This window comes from Dipteris shenzhenensis, chromosome 31 (assembly GCF_047967505.1).
Source record: "Dipteris shenzhenensis isolate YYH24624 ecotype China chromosome 31, Dip_SZ_1.0, whole genome shotgun sequence".
In the NCBI taxonomy this organism is placed as follows: domain Eukaryota; kingdom Viridiplantae; phylum Streptophyta; class Polypodiopsida; order Gleicheniales; family Dipteridaceae; genus Dipteris; species Dipteris shenzhenensis.
This window is the reverse complement of record NC_141626.1, coordinates 9,103,092-9,116,034: the sequence shown is the minus strand read 5'-3', so window position 1 is coordinate 9,116,034 and position 12,943 is coordinate 9,103,092. Positions and strand designations below refer to the sequence as shown.

Here is a 12,943-nt window from a genome sequence, read left to right as displayed (position 1 = left end):
GAAGAACAGAGAAAAGGAAGTGGGAGAAAGCCATGCAGTCAGAAATGGACTCCCTACTTCAAAATGATACATGGGACTTGGTGCAGCTACCTGTAGGCAGAAAGGTTTTGCCATGCAAGTGGGTTTACAAAGTCAAAGTGGATTCAAATGCTTTACCGAGGTATAAGGCCAGATTGGTTGCCAAGGGATTTAAGCAGGAGAAAGGCATTGACTTTGATGAGATCTTTTCCCCTGTAGTCAAGATGACTACTTTGAGAGCAGTGTTAGCTCTTGTTGCTCATGAGGACATGGATTTATGTCAGATGGATGTGAAGACTGCTTTTCTTCACGAAGATCTCCATGATGAGATCTATATGAGTCAGCTAGAGGGATATGCTGTTAAAGGGAAAGAGCAGCTTGTGTGTAAGCTCAAGAGGAGCTTGTATGGACTCAAGCAGGTGCCAAGAGAATGGTACAAGAAGTTTGATGCCTTCATGCAGTCCCAAGGGTATCATAGGTGTGAGACCGATCATTGCTTGTACACCAAACGGGCAAAGGATGGCAGTTTGATGCTACTCATTCTATATGTGGATGACATGCTAATTGCCAGTAAATCTCAGCATGAGATTAGTGCTTTGAAGAAACAACTGCATAAGTCTTTTGACATGAAAGACTTGGGTGATGCAAATCATATTCTTGGCATGCGGATTACTCGTGACAGGTCCAAGGGACTTTTGTTTCTGTCACAGAAGGAGTACATTGACAAAGTACTGCAGAGGTTTAAAATGGAGGGAGGGAAGTCTATTAGTACCCCGTTGCCTCCACATTTAAAACTCAGCAGTAAGGACAGCCCCAGATCAGATGATGATAAGGCTGAAATGGCCAAAGTTCCGTATGCATCTGCAGTTGGTTCTTTGATGTATGCCATGGTTGCCACTCGTCCGGATATTGCTTTTGCGGTGGGAGTCATCAGCAGGTATATGGCAAATCCAGGCAAGCGGCACTGGGAAGCAGTGAAAGGCGTCTTGAGGTATCTCAAAGGTACCAAAGACTTGTGCATATGCTATGGTAGGCAAGATGCATTGGTGCATGGTTTTACAGATTCAGACTATGCAGGGAATGCAGATAACCGGAAGTCTACTACCGGTTATATTGCAGGAGGTGTTATATCATGGGTGTCTCGGTTGCAGAAATGCGTTGCACTGTCAACTACTGAAGCTGAATATGTTGCAGCCACTGAAGCTTTCAAGGAAGCAATATGGCTTACTCGGCTGGTGGGAGATTTTGGCATTACAGGAGATATGCCAGTTTTGCATTGTGATAGTCAGAGTGCTATCATGTTGGCAAAGAATCCGGTCTTTCATCAAAAGACCAAGCACATAGATGTGAAATATCATTTCATCAGGGAGGTACTGGAAGATAAGCGACTTGAGCTTGTGAAAGTGCATACTAATGATAATCCTGCAGATTTGCTCACTAAGAGCTTGCCTACAGAGCGGTTTGCACATTGCCGCCACATCATGGGATTAGGATGAGACCATTCTTATTTTATGGTCTTGTATACAGTAACTGTATATTGCTGTAATTTTTTATTCTTTTCTCCCCTTTAGGCACATTGGCCTTTAGGTGGGAGGTTGTTGGGGTAAAGGCACATTGCCACCCCTTTATTAAAAATATGACACTTAAGACAGTCATAGGGTAAAAACCTAATCCTAATAAAACCTATGAGTTTGTGGTGTGGCTCATGACTACACGCTCGCATCTTGAGTGTCACTCCTCTCTCTCTCCCTCTCCCCGTTGTTCTTCTCCACCTTTCCTTCCCCTTCAACTTCTGCGACGATAGATCAGAGAGCAGCAGAGGATGGCCAGACCACCACCACAAGATATAGAGAATGACCGGGCTCAACGACGCGTCACAGACTTCTATACATGTGAGTCAGCCCCAAGACACAGTGGATTGGAGGAGGAGGAGGAGCTAGCCAACATGAGAGCAGCCTGGATGAGCAGCCGGCACAGTGCCACCGAGAGAGGGGTGCAGAGACAACATATGCAATAGAGAGTCCCTAGAGTACACTCTCTTGAGGTCCGACCTATCATAGCTTTCGTCAGTGGGCCACAGAGACGAGGGGTCACTCTGGACATAGCTCAGAGAGTCCAGAGAGCAAGGGGACCGCGTCCGCCACCGTAGCGCGAGACAGCTCGACAAACACAGATACGAGACATCTTCATAGCCCACCAAAGAACCATCACTGTACTAGTCTTCGGTTTTTGATTATGTTCTGAGTCCCAGTGCCAAGACTGACTTGTTTTTCAGTTTGTTCGTGATACTAGATAGATTGATCTGGCCCACTATGCAGTTGCAGTTGACTATTTATATTCATGATTACGACTTTTTTAGCATATATTAGTACTCAGCAAGGGTCCTAGTGTGCCCTTTGCTTCAGCCCACTGAGGCTTGTATGAGTTCACTTTTCTGTGTACCTTGTACCATAGGCCCGTGAGGCCTCCCGTGGTGGACATCAATATTTCTTTCTCTCTCTCTCCCTCTCTCTCTCTCATGAGAGATTCGAAGAGAAGGGATTTCACATTCACTAGCTGAAAGTGAACCTAGAATCTCTCTTTCTCTCCCTCCACGCCCTCCACGCCCCTCCCTCCCTCCCCCCCTGGCCATGGCACTTTGCTGCAAGGTGGCACAATGCCTTGCTGCTGCAGGTTGACGCAGGCCCAGATGTGGCGTGACTACTCCATCGTGGGTTCATGTCGCTGCTCCATTGCGGCACCACTTGTTGCGCAAGAAGTACATGCTGCAGCCCCCAGTTCCCGCCTATACTGATCTGCAATCCCCGGCCTACCCAGACGTGAAGACACCTCAAACAGGCCCTGCCAAAAGGCCCAAGAATCGTGACTATTTGTCTCGATTCTTGCTCCAGCTGAGTATAGAGAGAGAAGGGAGAGTCGAGTGAGTGATGAGGGAGAGGAGAGAGGAGAGAGATGTTGGCTGTTGTGGGCAGCAAAGTATAGAGAGAGAAGAGAGAGTAGAGTGAGGGGAATGATGAGAGAGAGAAGGGGTGGAACCTAGGCAGTCTTGCTGCTACATGGAATCCTGGTTAGTGTGCCTCTTGCTGCTGGATATTGCGCCAGTTGCTGCTGTTAATGCACACTCCATTGTACAACAACCGGCCTTCTTGGACCTGCAACAAGAAAGTACAACAATCAAGTCAGCTTCTACACAATGGATAGCTCACCAGACCAAAAAACAAGAGGTGAAAAGGAAAGAAAATATTGTATCATTTGGACTGAGAGGCAGAAGGTGGAGGACACAAATGCCAAAGCATGCAATCAACAGTCAAGGAGGTGTGCAAAATGCAAGATGTTGAGATTGAATGCCTACAGAAGAAGCTGGAAGAAACTAGGAAAGATGAGGTCTCAAATCTACGCGCCCAAATGCAAGATGATATGAAGAAATGGCAAGGGGAGATGCAAAAGGACAAATTAACTATGTGAAATGCAGATGGATATAACCAGTCCTTTTGCTTCCTAGATTGAGACATTGGAAGCCCAAGTTGCTAATCTCAAAGAGGAGAATGAGAAGCTGAGGACAGGTGCACATGCGGAGGATGGGAAGTTTCTGCCACCCCTAAATGAGGAGCTGAACCTTGTTAAAGAGCAAATGAAACAACTCAAGGATGCAATGGGGACTTCAACAGAGGGAAGCAAGATCATAGATGAGCTGAAATCTGAGAATGAGGCACTCAGAAAAGAGATGGCAACCTTGCAGGCCACTATGCATGGTAAACATGCTGAAATGCTAGAATGAAAGTATGTGATAAAAAAGGGCACAACAGTCCCCAAGAAGGAGTTTATTTCTGATGCCTTGGAGGAAGACAAGAGACGGGTAGCAAGGCCCTGAATGTCCTAGTTAGAGGGCTAACAGTAGGAGACACTTGTACGGCAGATGCTGCAGCACTATTCACTAAGATGGGGGTTAAATTGACGTATGAGACAGCTTGGAGGGTGGTTAAGGAGGATGCACCAACCGGGCCATTGATTGTGAGGCTCTGGACAGCAGCAGATAGGTCCACCCTTAAGAGCATGAGGACAACACTGAAGGGCACTAGGACTGTCTTGGATGATGATCTCACGCTCTTGCAACAAGAGCACCGATGGGAGGGGATGGTACATGTAATGGCAACAAGACAGGAATGGAAGTGGGTTGTGTACTGAGATGGCAACATGATCATCCGAGAGAGAGCAGAAAGGACAGAAAGGAGAGAAGGGGAAATGGACAGCACATGACGGTGTCTCCCTTCGGGGACGGGGGTGGAGAATAGCCTGAAAATGGCAGTATGGAATTGCGATGGCACCCTTTGGTCTGACCCAGGAGGTTTCTCATAAACATACACCGGCAGAGGCATGATCTTCTACACCGAGACGCATGAGAGGGAGAGAGGACTGCCCACATGACAGGATATGCTTGGGAGTGAGCCCAGAGGAAGGAGATGAGGAGACACAGTGGGGTATGCAGGTCTGGGGGGGTGACTGTCCTTTTCAGATCACACATGAGATCACTCATATCTGTGGTATGGAGAGAGGAGCACACTCGACACATGTGGATACGAATCCAGCTACTAGATACACGACCGATCTTCATTTCAGTGTGCTATTTCCCCGAGATAAATCATCGTATGCACATGAGGTCACTACAGAGGGGCACAACCCATATGAGATGATACGTGATGACATCATAGAGTTCTCCAGGCAGGGTGATATCCTTCTTCTTGATGACTTCAATGCACATACAGGAGATAGACAGGTAGGCCTGTTGGACTTTGCATATGATTCCCATAGTGTTGGAGCTAGATGCAATAGGGCTTGGGATAGTGAGACACTCAGCAAGCACAACATATGTGACAGAATATAGGCGACACCTACTTGAGTTGGTGGCAGTCCATGATCTGATCATATACAGTGGTCTCCAGAGATGGCCATCATGTGGCGGGCTCACTTGTTTCCCACATCGTGGGGGAACGAGCACAGTGGACTACCTAGTGAGTCCCTTAGCCTTCGCCTCATGGATACATTAATTTATTGTGCCTCCCCCCTCACTTGGTGCTGACCACTCATACCTAGCCTTTCATTTATATGCTATTATGCCAGTTACGGGGAGGCCCCATCCCACATCCACTCCGGTCCAGATCCACTTTGACTGTGTCCTTGACCCCGTCTATGTGAGCCACTTAGCCCAAGAGCTTACAGCCTCACTACTTGGAGATGATGTAGATCTCGCCCATGCCTCGGATACCCTTTCCTCAGTGGTACAAGACATTGCCATAAGATCCGGGACTGAGGGCTTGCTCCAAATCATCCTGGATCCCATAATCACCTATAGCCTCTCAAATCTCTTCCACTTTGTTGTTGAAATATCACTCCCACAAAAAGGTGCTGCATACATGGCAGTCAGTCTCACCAGTGTGTCAAAAAGACAACCCTTCATTGGAGGGTCTTGGAAGTGTGCCTGGAAGCACCGCCTCTCTAGTCGGGCCAGAGCACCCCGTGCTCGTGTGAGTCGTGCCGTATCTGCATGGATCATCTTGAAACTTGGTCAGGTGAACACTATCTCCATTGGCTTGTCTCGGTATGTGAAACTATGGCGACGGGACATCGCTCGCGAGGTGTTGAAGATTATAACCTTGGTTTCCCCAAGGTTAACTGTCAAGTCTCTCTCTCTACAGAACATCTCGAGAGCCTCTAGATGTTTCTACAATCCCATTAGATTATACATGCAGAGTTTGCCATGACCCCTCTCCAGGTTGATGCCATCTTTCAAACAGTGACATTTCTCCACAGAGTTTGGGTCTTACCCCAATGGAGATTACCGAGGCTAGCATTGGAGTCTTCCAGGCTACTTGTAGAGAGCGGTGTTGATACCGCATGGTACGCACAGTTATCCACATGGTTTGGTTGTCATGGCATTCAGATGGACATACTTACCCCCTTTCAGTACAGCATGGATGCACCACCCGAGATGATCCCATGAGATGAGATCAACCATATCATACAGTTGGACCTCCTTCAGCTCCATACAGCGAGGGCTTGCAGGGGAGAGGAGTTTCCCACCAAGATCTAGTTCTACCATGACCACTTCCTGAGGGTCTCGGAGCATGGTCTCGTCATCACACCTCAGTACCTCGAGGTAGGAGAGTCTCACATGCATTGAGGATTGCCATTGGTCAGTTGCCAGTCTCGTCACATTAGCTAAGGATTGAGGCAAGGAGAGTTGCAGGCATACCCAGAGAGCAGAGGATCTGCTCACTATGCTGGATGGAGGAGATCGAGACAGAGGAGCACTTTCTATGTATCTGCCTAGTCTAGTATGAGATCCGAGGGCAATATCACTGCCTCTTTCAGGAGGGGCACGGCTTTGGTCCACTTACACAGCTGATTCATTTTTTCAATCAGGTTTGTATTGGGCTCTATCTGATTGAGATGCGATGATAGAGAGATATAGTGATGCTACAGATTAGAGAGCGGCAAGGATTGATGCCACAGGTCATCAAGATCAATAGAGCACAAACACTTGTTACATATTTCTATGCATCTGAGTCAGCTGTCGGTGAGGCTGAGGGAGAGGAGCTTGATGATATGAGAGCATCATGGATTAGCAATGGGAGTCTCCACCACGATGCTGCCAGAAGAAAGGCACGCACTCCACATGCGACACAGAGAGAGACTAGAGCACGCACGATCGAGGTACGTTCTATTTCAGGCCTCCTCAGAGGTGACCGTCAAAGACGAGGCATCACCCTTGACGTAGCCCATCGGATACAGAGATCGAGGAGACCATGCCCCCACCGCATCGAGAGGCAGCTTGAGAGACACAGATACGAGAGCTCCTCACATCTCATCAGAGAGCCGCTAGGTTACCTGGATATATGGAACCTGGTCATGTACTAGGAGCGTTAGCTCTGAGCACCTGATACTATTTTGATATTTTGCTACTCTACTTTTTTGTTCACTAGCTTAGCACTTTAGCTTTCAGCAAGGGCCTTAGTGAGCCGTTTGCTTCAGCCCTTAGTGGCTTGTATGAGTTACCTTTTGGTTTTGCACCGTCTCATTGACCCACGAGGCCTCCTGCAGACGTTAATACATACATGTCTCTCTCTCTCTGTCTCCCTCTCTCTCTCTCCCATGGATCATGTACTCACACTTACGAGTGTTATAGAGTAGGCCAGGGCATGGAAGTAGAGAGTATACTGTTGCTTTGTGAATTTTCACAAAGCCTTTGACATAGTCCCATGGGCCCATCTCATAAGGCATCTTCAGGAATTGGGATATGACCAGGGGATCATTTAGGCGGTTATGGCACTCTATGAGCGAGTTGTCTCAGGCAGAGTTTTGACAGGCCGGATGGACTGAGGAGATCATGAGCACCATTGGGATCAAACAAGGTTGCCCGCTATCACCAACCTTGTTTGGCCTCTACATTGATGAGCTTGAGATTTTCATGGAGGCACTTGGTGGGACAGGTTGCTCTCTCACCAGTAGCCTACTTACATGAATTACAATTTCAGTATGAAAATGCACAAAAGATGCAAGGAATATACAAAGTGGGTTGTTGGCTAGACTGATGGATGACGACCTTGTTGAGTTTGTGGGTTTCTCCCCTCAATCTTAACAAAAAAGTTTTAAGCGTTCCCCATGCTCTAAGATTATGCCACATCTCTTAAAGTCCTTCACAATCAAACTAATGTATAGGGAGTTATCTAAGATTAGGAGGCCATCCAACAAAAAGGTAGCATTTTTACATCATGTGAATTTTCGGGCACATGTTGAAAGTTTATTGACAGTGGAATCTAATTGTTAGGAAATGGAGTCAATTTGAGTGACTTTTAGTGTGTTTCTATTGAGTTCTAGAGTAGTACTATACTACTTTAGATCCTAGAGTGCCATGTGTCATTATGGGACCTATCCCATATACATTTGACACTTACAGTGTGTGTGCGCCAATCCTATAAAGGCATTGTACTTTCTCATGTCAAATCACTCAAGCCTCAAGCCTTTCTTGATGATGTAAGTACTTTACTTTGGTTGTACATTTCTTTCTTTCTTTCATTTCCATTATGGTTGTTTATTCTTGCTTTCACTTTCAATTTTCATTCCATTCCATGTCTTGCATCTTCACTAATAAACTAGAGCCCTTAGCTATTTAGAGCTATCGTCAAAACAATTTGACATATTAAGATAATCAATATATGTAAAAAATTTCCAAAAAGTAACTCCTAAGGAAATAGAGCAAAATGAGCCGCTTCATTTCAAGATTTCTTAGCACTCATTGCTTTACCACTTGCATCTTGAAGGGACCCCTTTTTCTCTTTAGATACCCTTCATGGATTTGCTCCTTGGTCGTCGAACCCAGGTTACCCCTTAGTTGTATGCAGTTTTGACATTGTATGTACATGAAGCCTTTTCTCTATGTTGAGATCAAATAAACGTATTTTTTGGGGGAGAAAGGTAGTACAAAGCTAGATTGGGTGCCAATGGATATGCTTAAGAAAATGTAATTATGAAAAGATCTTTGAATAATTGTCTATTGCTTGGACATTTACAATAACCTCTTATTCCTATATGTTATGCTCAAGTTGAGGTAACATGACCTTGGAAGGGTCAATTGGCATTTTCCCTTTAGAGGGCCGACAATTGTAATAATCTGTATTGTGCTTTACATATATAGTCAAAGGGATTTAATGTCGTACTTCATTGTAGAACTATTTTTTAAATTTGTTAGTTAGAAGATGTGACATACCTTTAAGAGTGGACCGATTGATGCTATAATTTTTTAAGTTGGTAAGTTCTAACTCAAGTGAAGGAAAAGCTTAGTCATTATGTGTGTCTTGGGGTGAAATTGTCAAAACTAGAGTGCTTGAGATAATGCGATCTAGAATTAAGATTGCTTTTGTATGCAATGGGCCTTGCTTAGTTAAGGCTACAATGAAAATTTGTTCGGCTTTACAAGTTGTTACTTTCTTAGCATTATATAAAGATAATTTTTATATAAAAGCTTTCAATTGTTTCATGATCCCTATGTATTCTATTTGCAGGAGCGTGAAGTCATGCGAACGGTTTGGAATGCCAAGTTAAATGCCTTGGAAGAAGCTATGGCCAAACAATGCTCACCCTAAACTCTTATGAGAGTTGTGTTTGCTTGTTCTTAGATGGAGACACCTTTCTTTAAGAGATCATGTAAGCACAAAACAAGTACCACATTTATAGAAGAACTACGTTGATCTCTTATGCTCACCCAAAATTGCATACATAACGGATTTTATTATAAGCTTTCATAGTAGTGTTCATGAGTCTCTTCTTTGGGGCTATGTGTGCATGGGAACAATATGCTTGTACTTACGTGACTTAGTTTAAAAATGTAGTCTTTGATTGGGTAAGGCAAGGATATAGGTTTGTAACTTGGAGGTAACTTGCAAAGCAAACTTGCTTGTGAGACTATTTTACAAGGTGAAAAATTGAAAACATGTCTTCCATAAGTCATGGTAGATGTATTGCATTGTTCTCATGGTATTGGTTGTTTTTATTCAATCAACAACCCATGTGCTTACAAGATTTTCTCCTTTTCAATAGTTTTGTTAGCTTAGTTGCAATGTAGTCCTTTGATAAGATGTTGAGATGCTATGAAATGGTTGTGGGCAATGCTATTCTAGACACACCAAAACTTCCAACCCTATATGAAATATGGCAATTTAAGCATGGTTCACTTAGTCATTAGTATTTGCAACTTTTCTCAGCTTCGAACTTGTCTAATGACCTAACCAAAATGGGCCAAATGTGGAGGGTTTTTATAGGCCACCAAATTGAGCAAGTAACAAACAATCAACATAGATCTATCAAGAAGATCTAGGAAGGCATTCAAGCCCTTCTAGTGGGGAAAGAGGATAACACATCTGCCATTACATTGTAGCACTTTTAGGGTGCTATCCATACTATAGTAGCAGGGTGTGTAGCTATAGGAACATGTTAAATTAGATTCATACCTCCATGCCAAGATCTTAGTTCTTGTTGAGTTGTCATGTTGCATTGGGGGGATCTAATTTTGGAACCAACATCACATCCACTCCATTTTCCATCTTTTGAGCTCATAAGAACTTAAAATATCCTTCATCTTGAACTTCCATAGGGTGTAGTTTGTCGCGTCCAACTTTCCTTCATAGCAAAAAGGTTGAGCCATCTCTCCAAATCTATTTGCAAATAGAAGGGAATTGCCAAACTTCTTCTCTAACACATACAACTTTAGATCTTGGTAGGGGAGAGAGAGAGAGAGAGAGAGAGAGAGAGAGAGAGAGAGAGGGAGGGGGGAGGAGAGAGAGAGAGAGAGAGAGAGGAAGGGAGGGAGAGAATATGTATGGAGAATAAAAAGTCAATACAACAAATGGCAGTCGCTTCCCAACCATGTGCTTTAATGGCATGCTAGAAACAATGGTTGACATAGGCTAATGTGACGCAAATACAAGGGTGATAAAAATTGACTTTTAGTGGGTCATGTTGGAGATCATTATATAGGTCCTACTAGTTGATGGCTTAGTGGTCGACTAAACCACTACACTCTATTTGGAAACCATTACCATAGGGACCTAGCTAAACTTTGACCGCCAAGCCACATTAGAACTCTCTAAACTAGGACTACTAGGCAATACAATACTAGATCAAAGTGGAGTTATCAAAAGAACAAATAAAAGTCACATGTGACTTCCCCCCAACTTCCTATCTTTATGCAGGTCATCTAGGAAAGTGTGTCAAAGCTAGTAATTGTAAGCCACACACCTAACCCTCATTGATACACACAACGTGTACACTTGTCAATTAATGATCAAATTGGCAATTGTGAGCCACACACTTGGCCCCGATCAAAACACATATAAACTAATAAACAACTAGAAAACTCGCCAAAAAAGCTCAAGACGCTCTCATAAATGTAAATCAAGGGAGGTATGTAGTCAAATGATATGAAACCTCTTTTATAACTTTTTACTTGAACTTATTGTGCGGTATTTTATTTTATCAGGCAGTAAATGGACAAACAATAGGATGCCATGTGGAAGAACATTTGGCCACAAATAACCATAATATACATTGGAGTACTTGGGTTCTCTTGTGTAGTATACTTGGTAATAAATATAATTATTGTGCAATGTTCGATTTACCACATGATGTGTGGCTGATTAATTAATCGGTTTCTTTAACCCACTTTCAAAATTGCACTCTTTCATTCTAAACATTTGTAACAATTTAAAAACGAGTATTATCATATTTTTTGAGCACAAAACATAGCCAAAAAGACCTTGCTTTTCTCATCTCATGCACCTATGAACATATCTTCCCTTGCACCATGAAATTTGGATGATATCTCTCTCAAGGTCTGGCTAGACTTGCACAAAAGATAAAAGATAATGTGTCATTTTGATTGCCAAAAAGTAAGGACAAAATGACAATTGTAAAATTAACAATGAGTAGATGATGTGGCTTTCATACATCTTGGCCTTTCATGTAAGAATTGTTGCATATTACACAAGTGGCCATGAACATCTATAGAGCCTACTACCTTAGATGATTATAGTACACATTAGGTGCTTCAAGATGATTTTTCTATCTTGACATCTAGCTAGCTTTCATGAAGTGCGTAAAGTTATACTTTGTATATTCCTTAATGAGATGACATTTCAGTTGTATGCATGATGGATTGATTATTAATTAAATAATTTCATGATGCCAATTGTTCAAACACAATTCAAATGCTTGTGAGAGACATGGCTACAAGTGAAATTTAACTCACTCATTCAACAACTGCTGCCATTCATTTACATTTCCTAGGTCATCTTATCAAATGAATTTGAAAGTGCCAAGGATTGGGAGTGAACGCAATGCTAGAAAAGTTGTCATTGATTATGATGACCCTAGGGAGATTTAGATGTGTGTTTGACAAATTCTACACAACTAACATAAGATCATACCACAATTGGTTTGGCCATTTCCACTGCCTTAGTTGGTTTGGCCAATAAACTATTGTGTGACCACTGACATGCCTATTAAATGAATCATACCATCCCATTTGCATGCATGGGAAAACCAACAAACCTTAGAGAAGAACTTTCAATTAATTCCCAAACAAAGATATATTTGAGGCCATATGTAACAAAGGCTCCCCTAAATATGGTGCAGATATGGAAAAAAGCAATGGATCATAGTTTCCAATTAATTCCCAAACAGAGATATATTTGAGGCCATATGTAACAAAGGCTCCCCTAAATATCGTGTAGATCTGGAAAAAAGCGGGATCTTATCGCTAGAGCTAGCCTTGGCTTTACCATGTATCCTACAATGTTGTCTACAATGAGATGGTTGATAGTTACTATGACGAGATGAAACTAGAGTTGCAACATGTTGTTTACAATGGCATTGAGAAGACATCATATACTATTGTGAGTGATAGCTGGAAGAACGTGTCTACATGATCATCAATCAATATAGTGGTCTTTATTTTCAAAGGTAAGCTTTTCATAAGTGATAGATTGAAGAACATGCCTACATGACCATGAGTTAATATAGTGGTTATTGTTTTCAAAGGCAAGATTTTCATGAGTTATTAAAAATAAAAATGAACATAGTAAGACATGCTGATACATTGCCGAAGAGCTCAGTAAAGCGATTGATGATCTAGGACCAAATAGTATAATCCAAGTCATCAAATTTATAGAAGGGTTGAAAAAATGCTCAACAAGAACCATTAGGGCTTTGTCATGCTCCTATCATGGCCTTGATCTTATCCTAGAGGTTGATAGAATAAAAGAGAATGAAAACTTAGTTCTTCCAAATATCACTAGAGAGGGACAAAAAATTGTCATATACGCCATGAATCATACCGCGAAAGCTCGGCAACTCAGCGAGACGGCTCGAAGGA

The 12,943-nt window shown here is 43.0% G+C and overlaps 1 protein-coding gene across 3 annotated transcripts in view; it reads left to right on the top strand.

The window, feature by feature from the left end:
- Positions 1–9,571, top strand: part of PAO1 (polyamine oxidase 1) — a 90,750-nt gene extending 81,179 nt beyond the window's left edge. For 2 of the 3 annotated variants that reach the window (XM_087369777.1, XM_087369774.1), the window contains one exon: positions 9,078–9,568. In XM_087369777.1, the coding sequence (XP_087225903.1) occupies positions 9,078–9,158 (81 nt within the window). In that variant the 3' untranslated portion in view covers positions 9,159–9,568. Of the gene's footprint in view, positions 1–9,077 lie in introns of all 3 variants that reach the window. The other variant, XM_087369775.1, reaches the window with a different exon arrangement.
- The last annotated feature ends 3,372 nt before the right edge of the window (positions 9,572–12,943 follow it).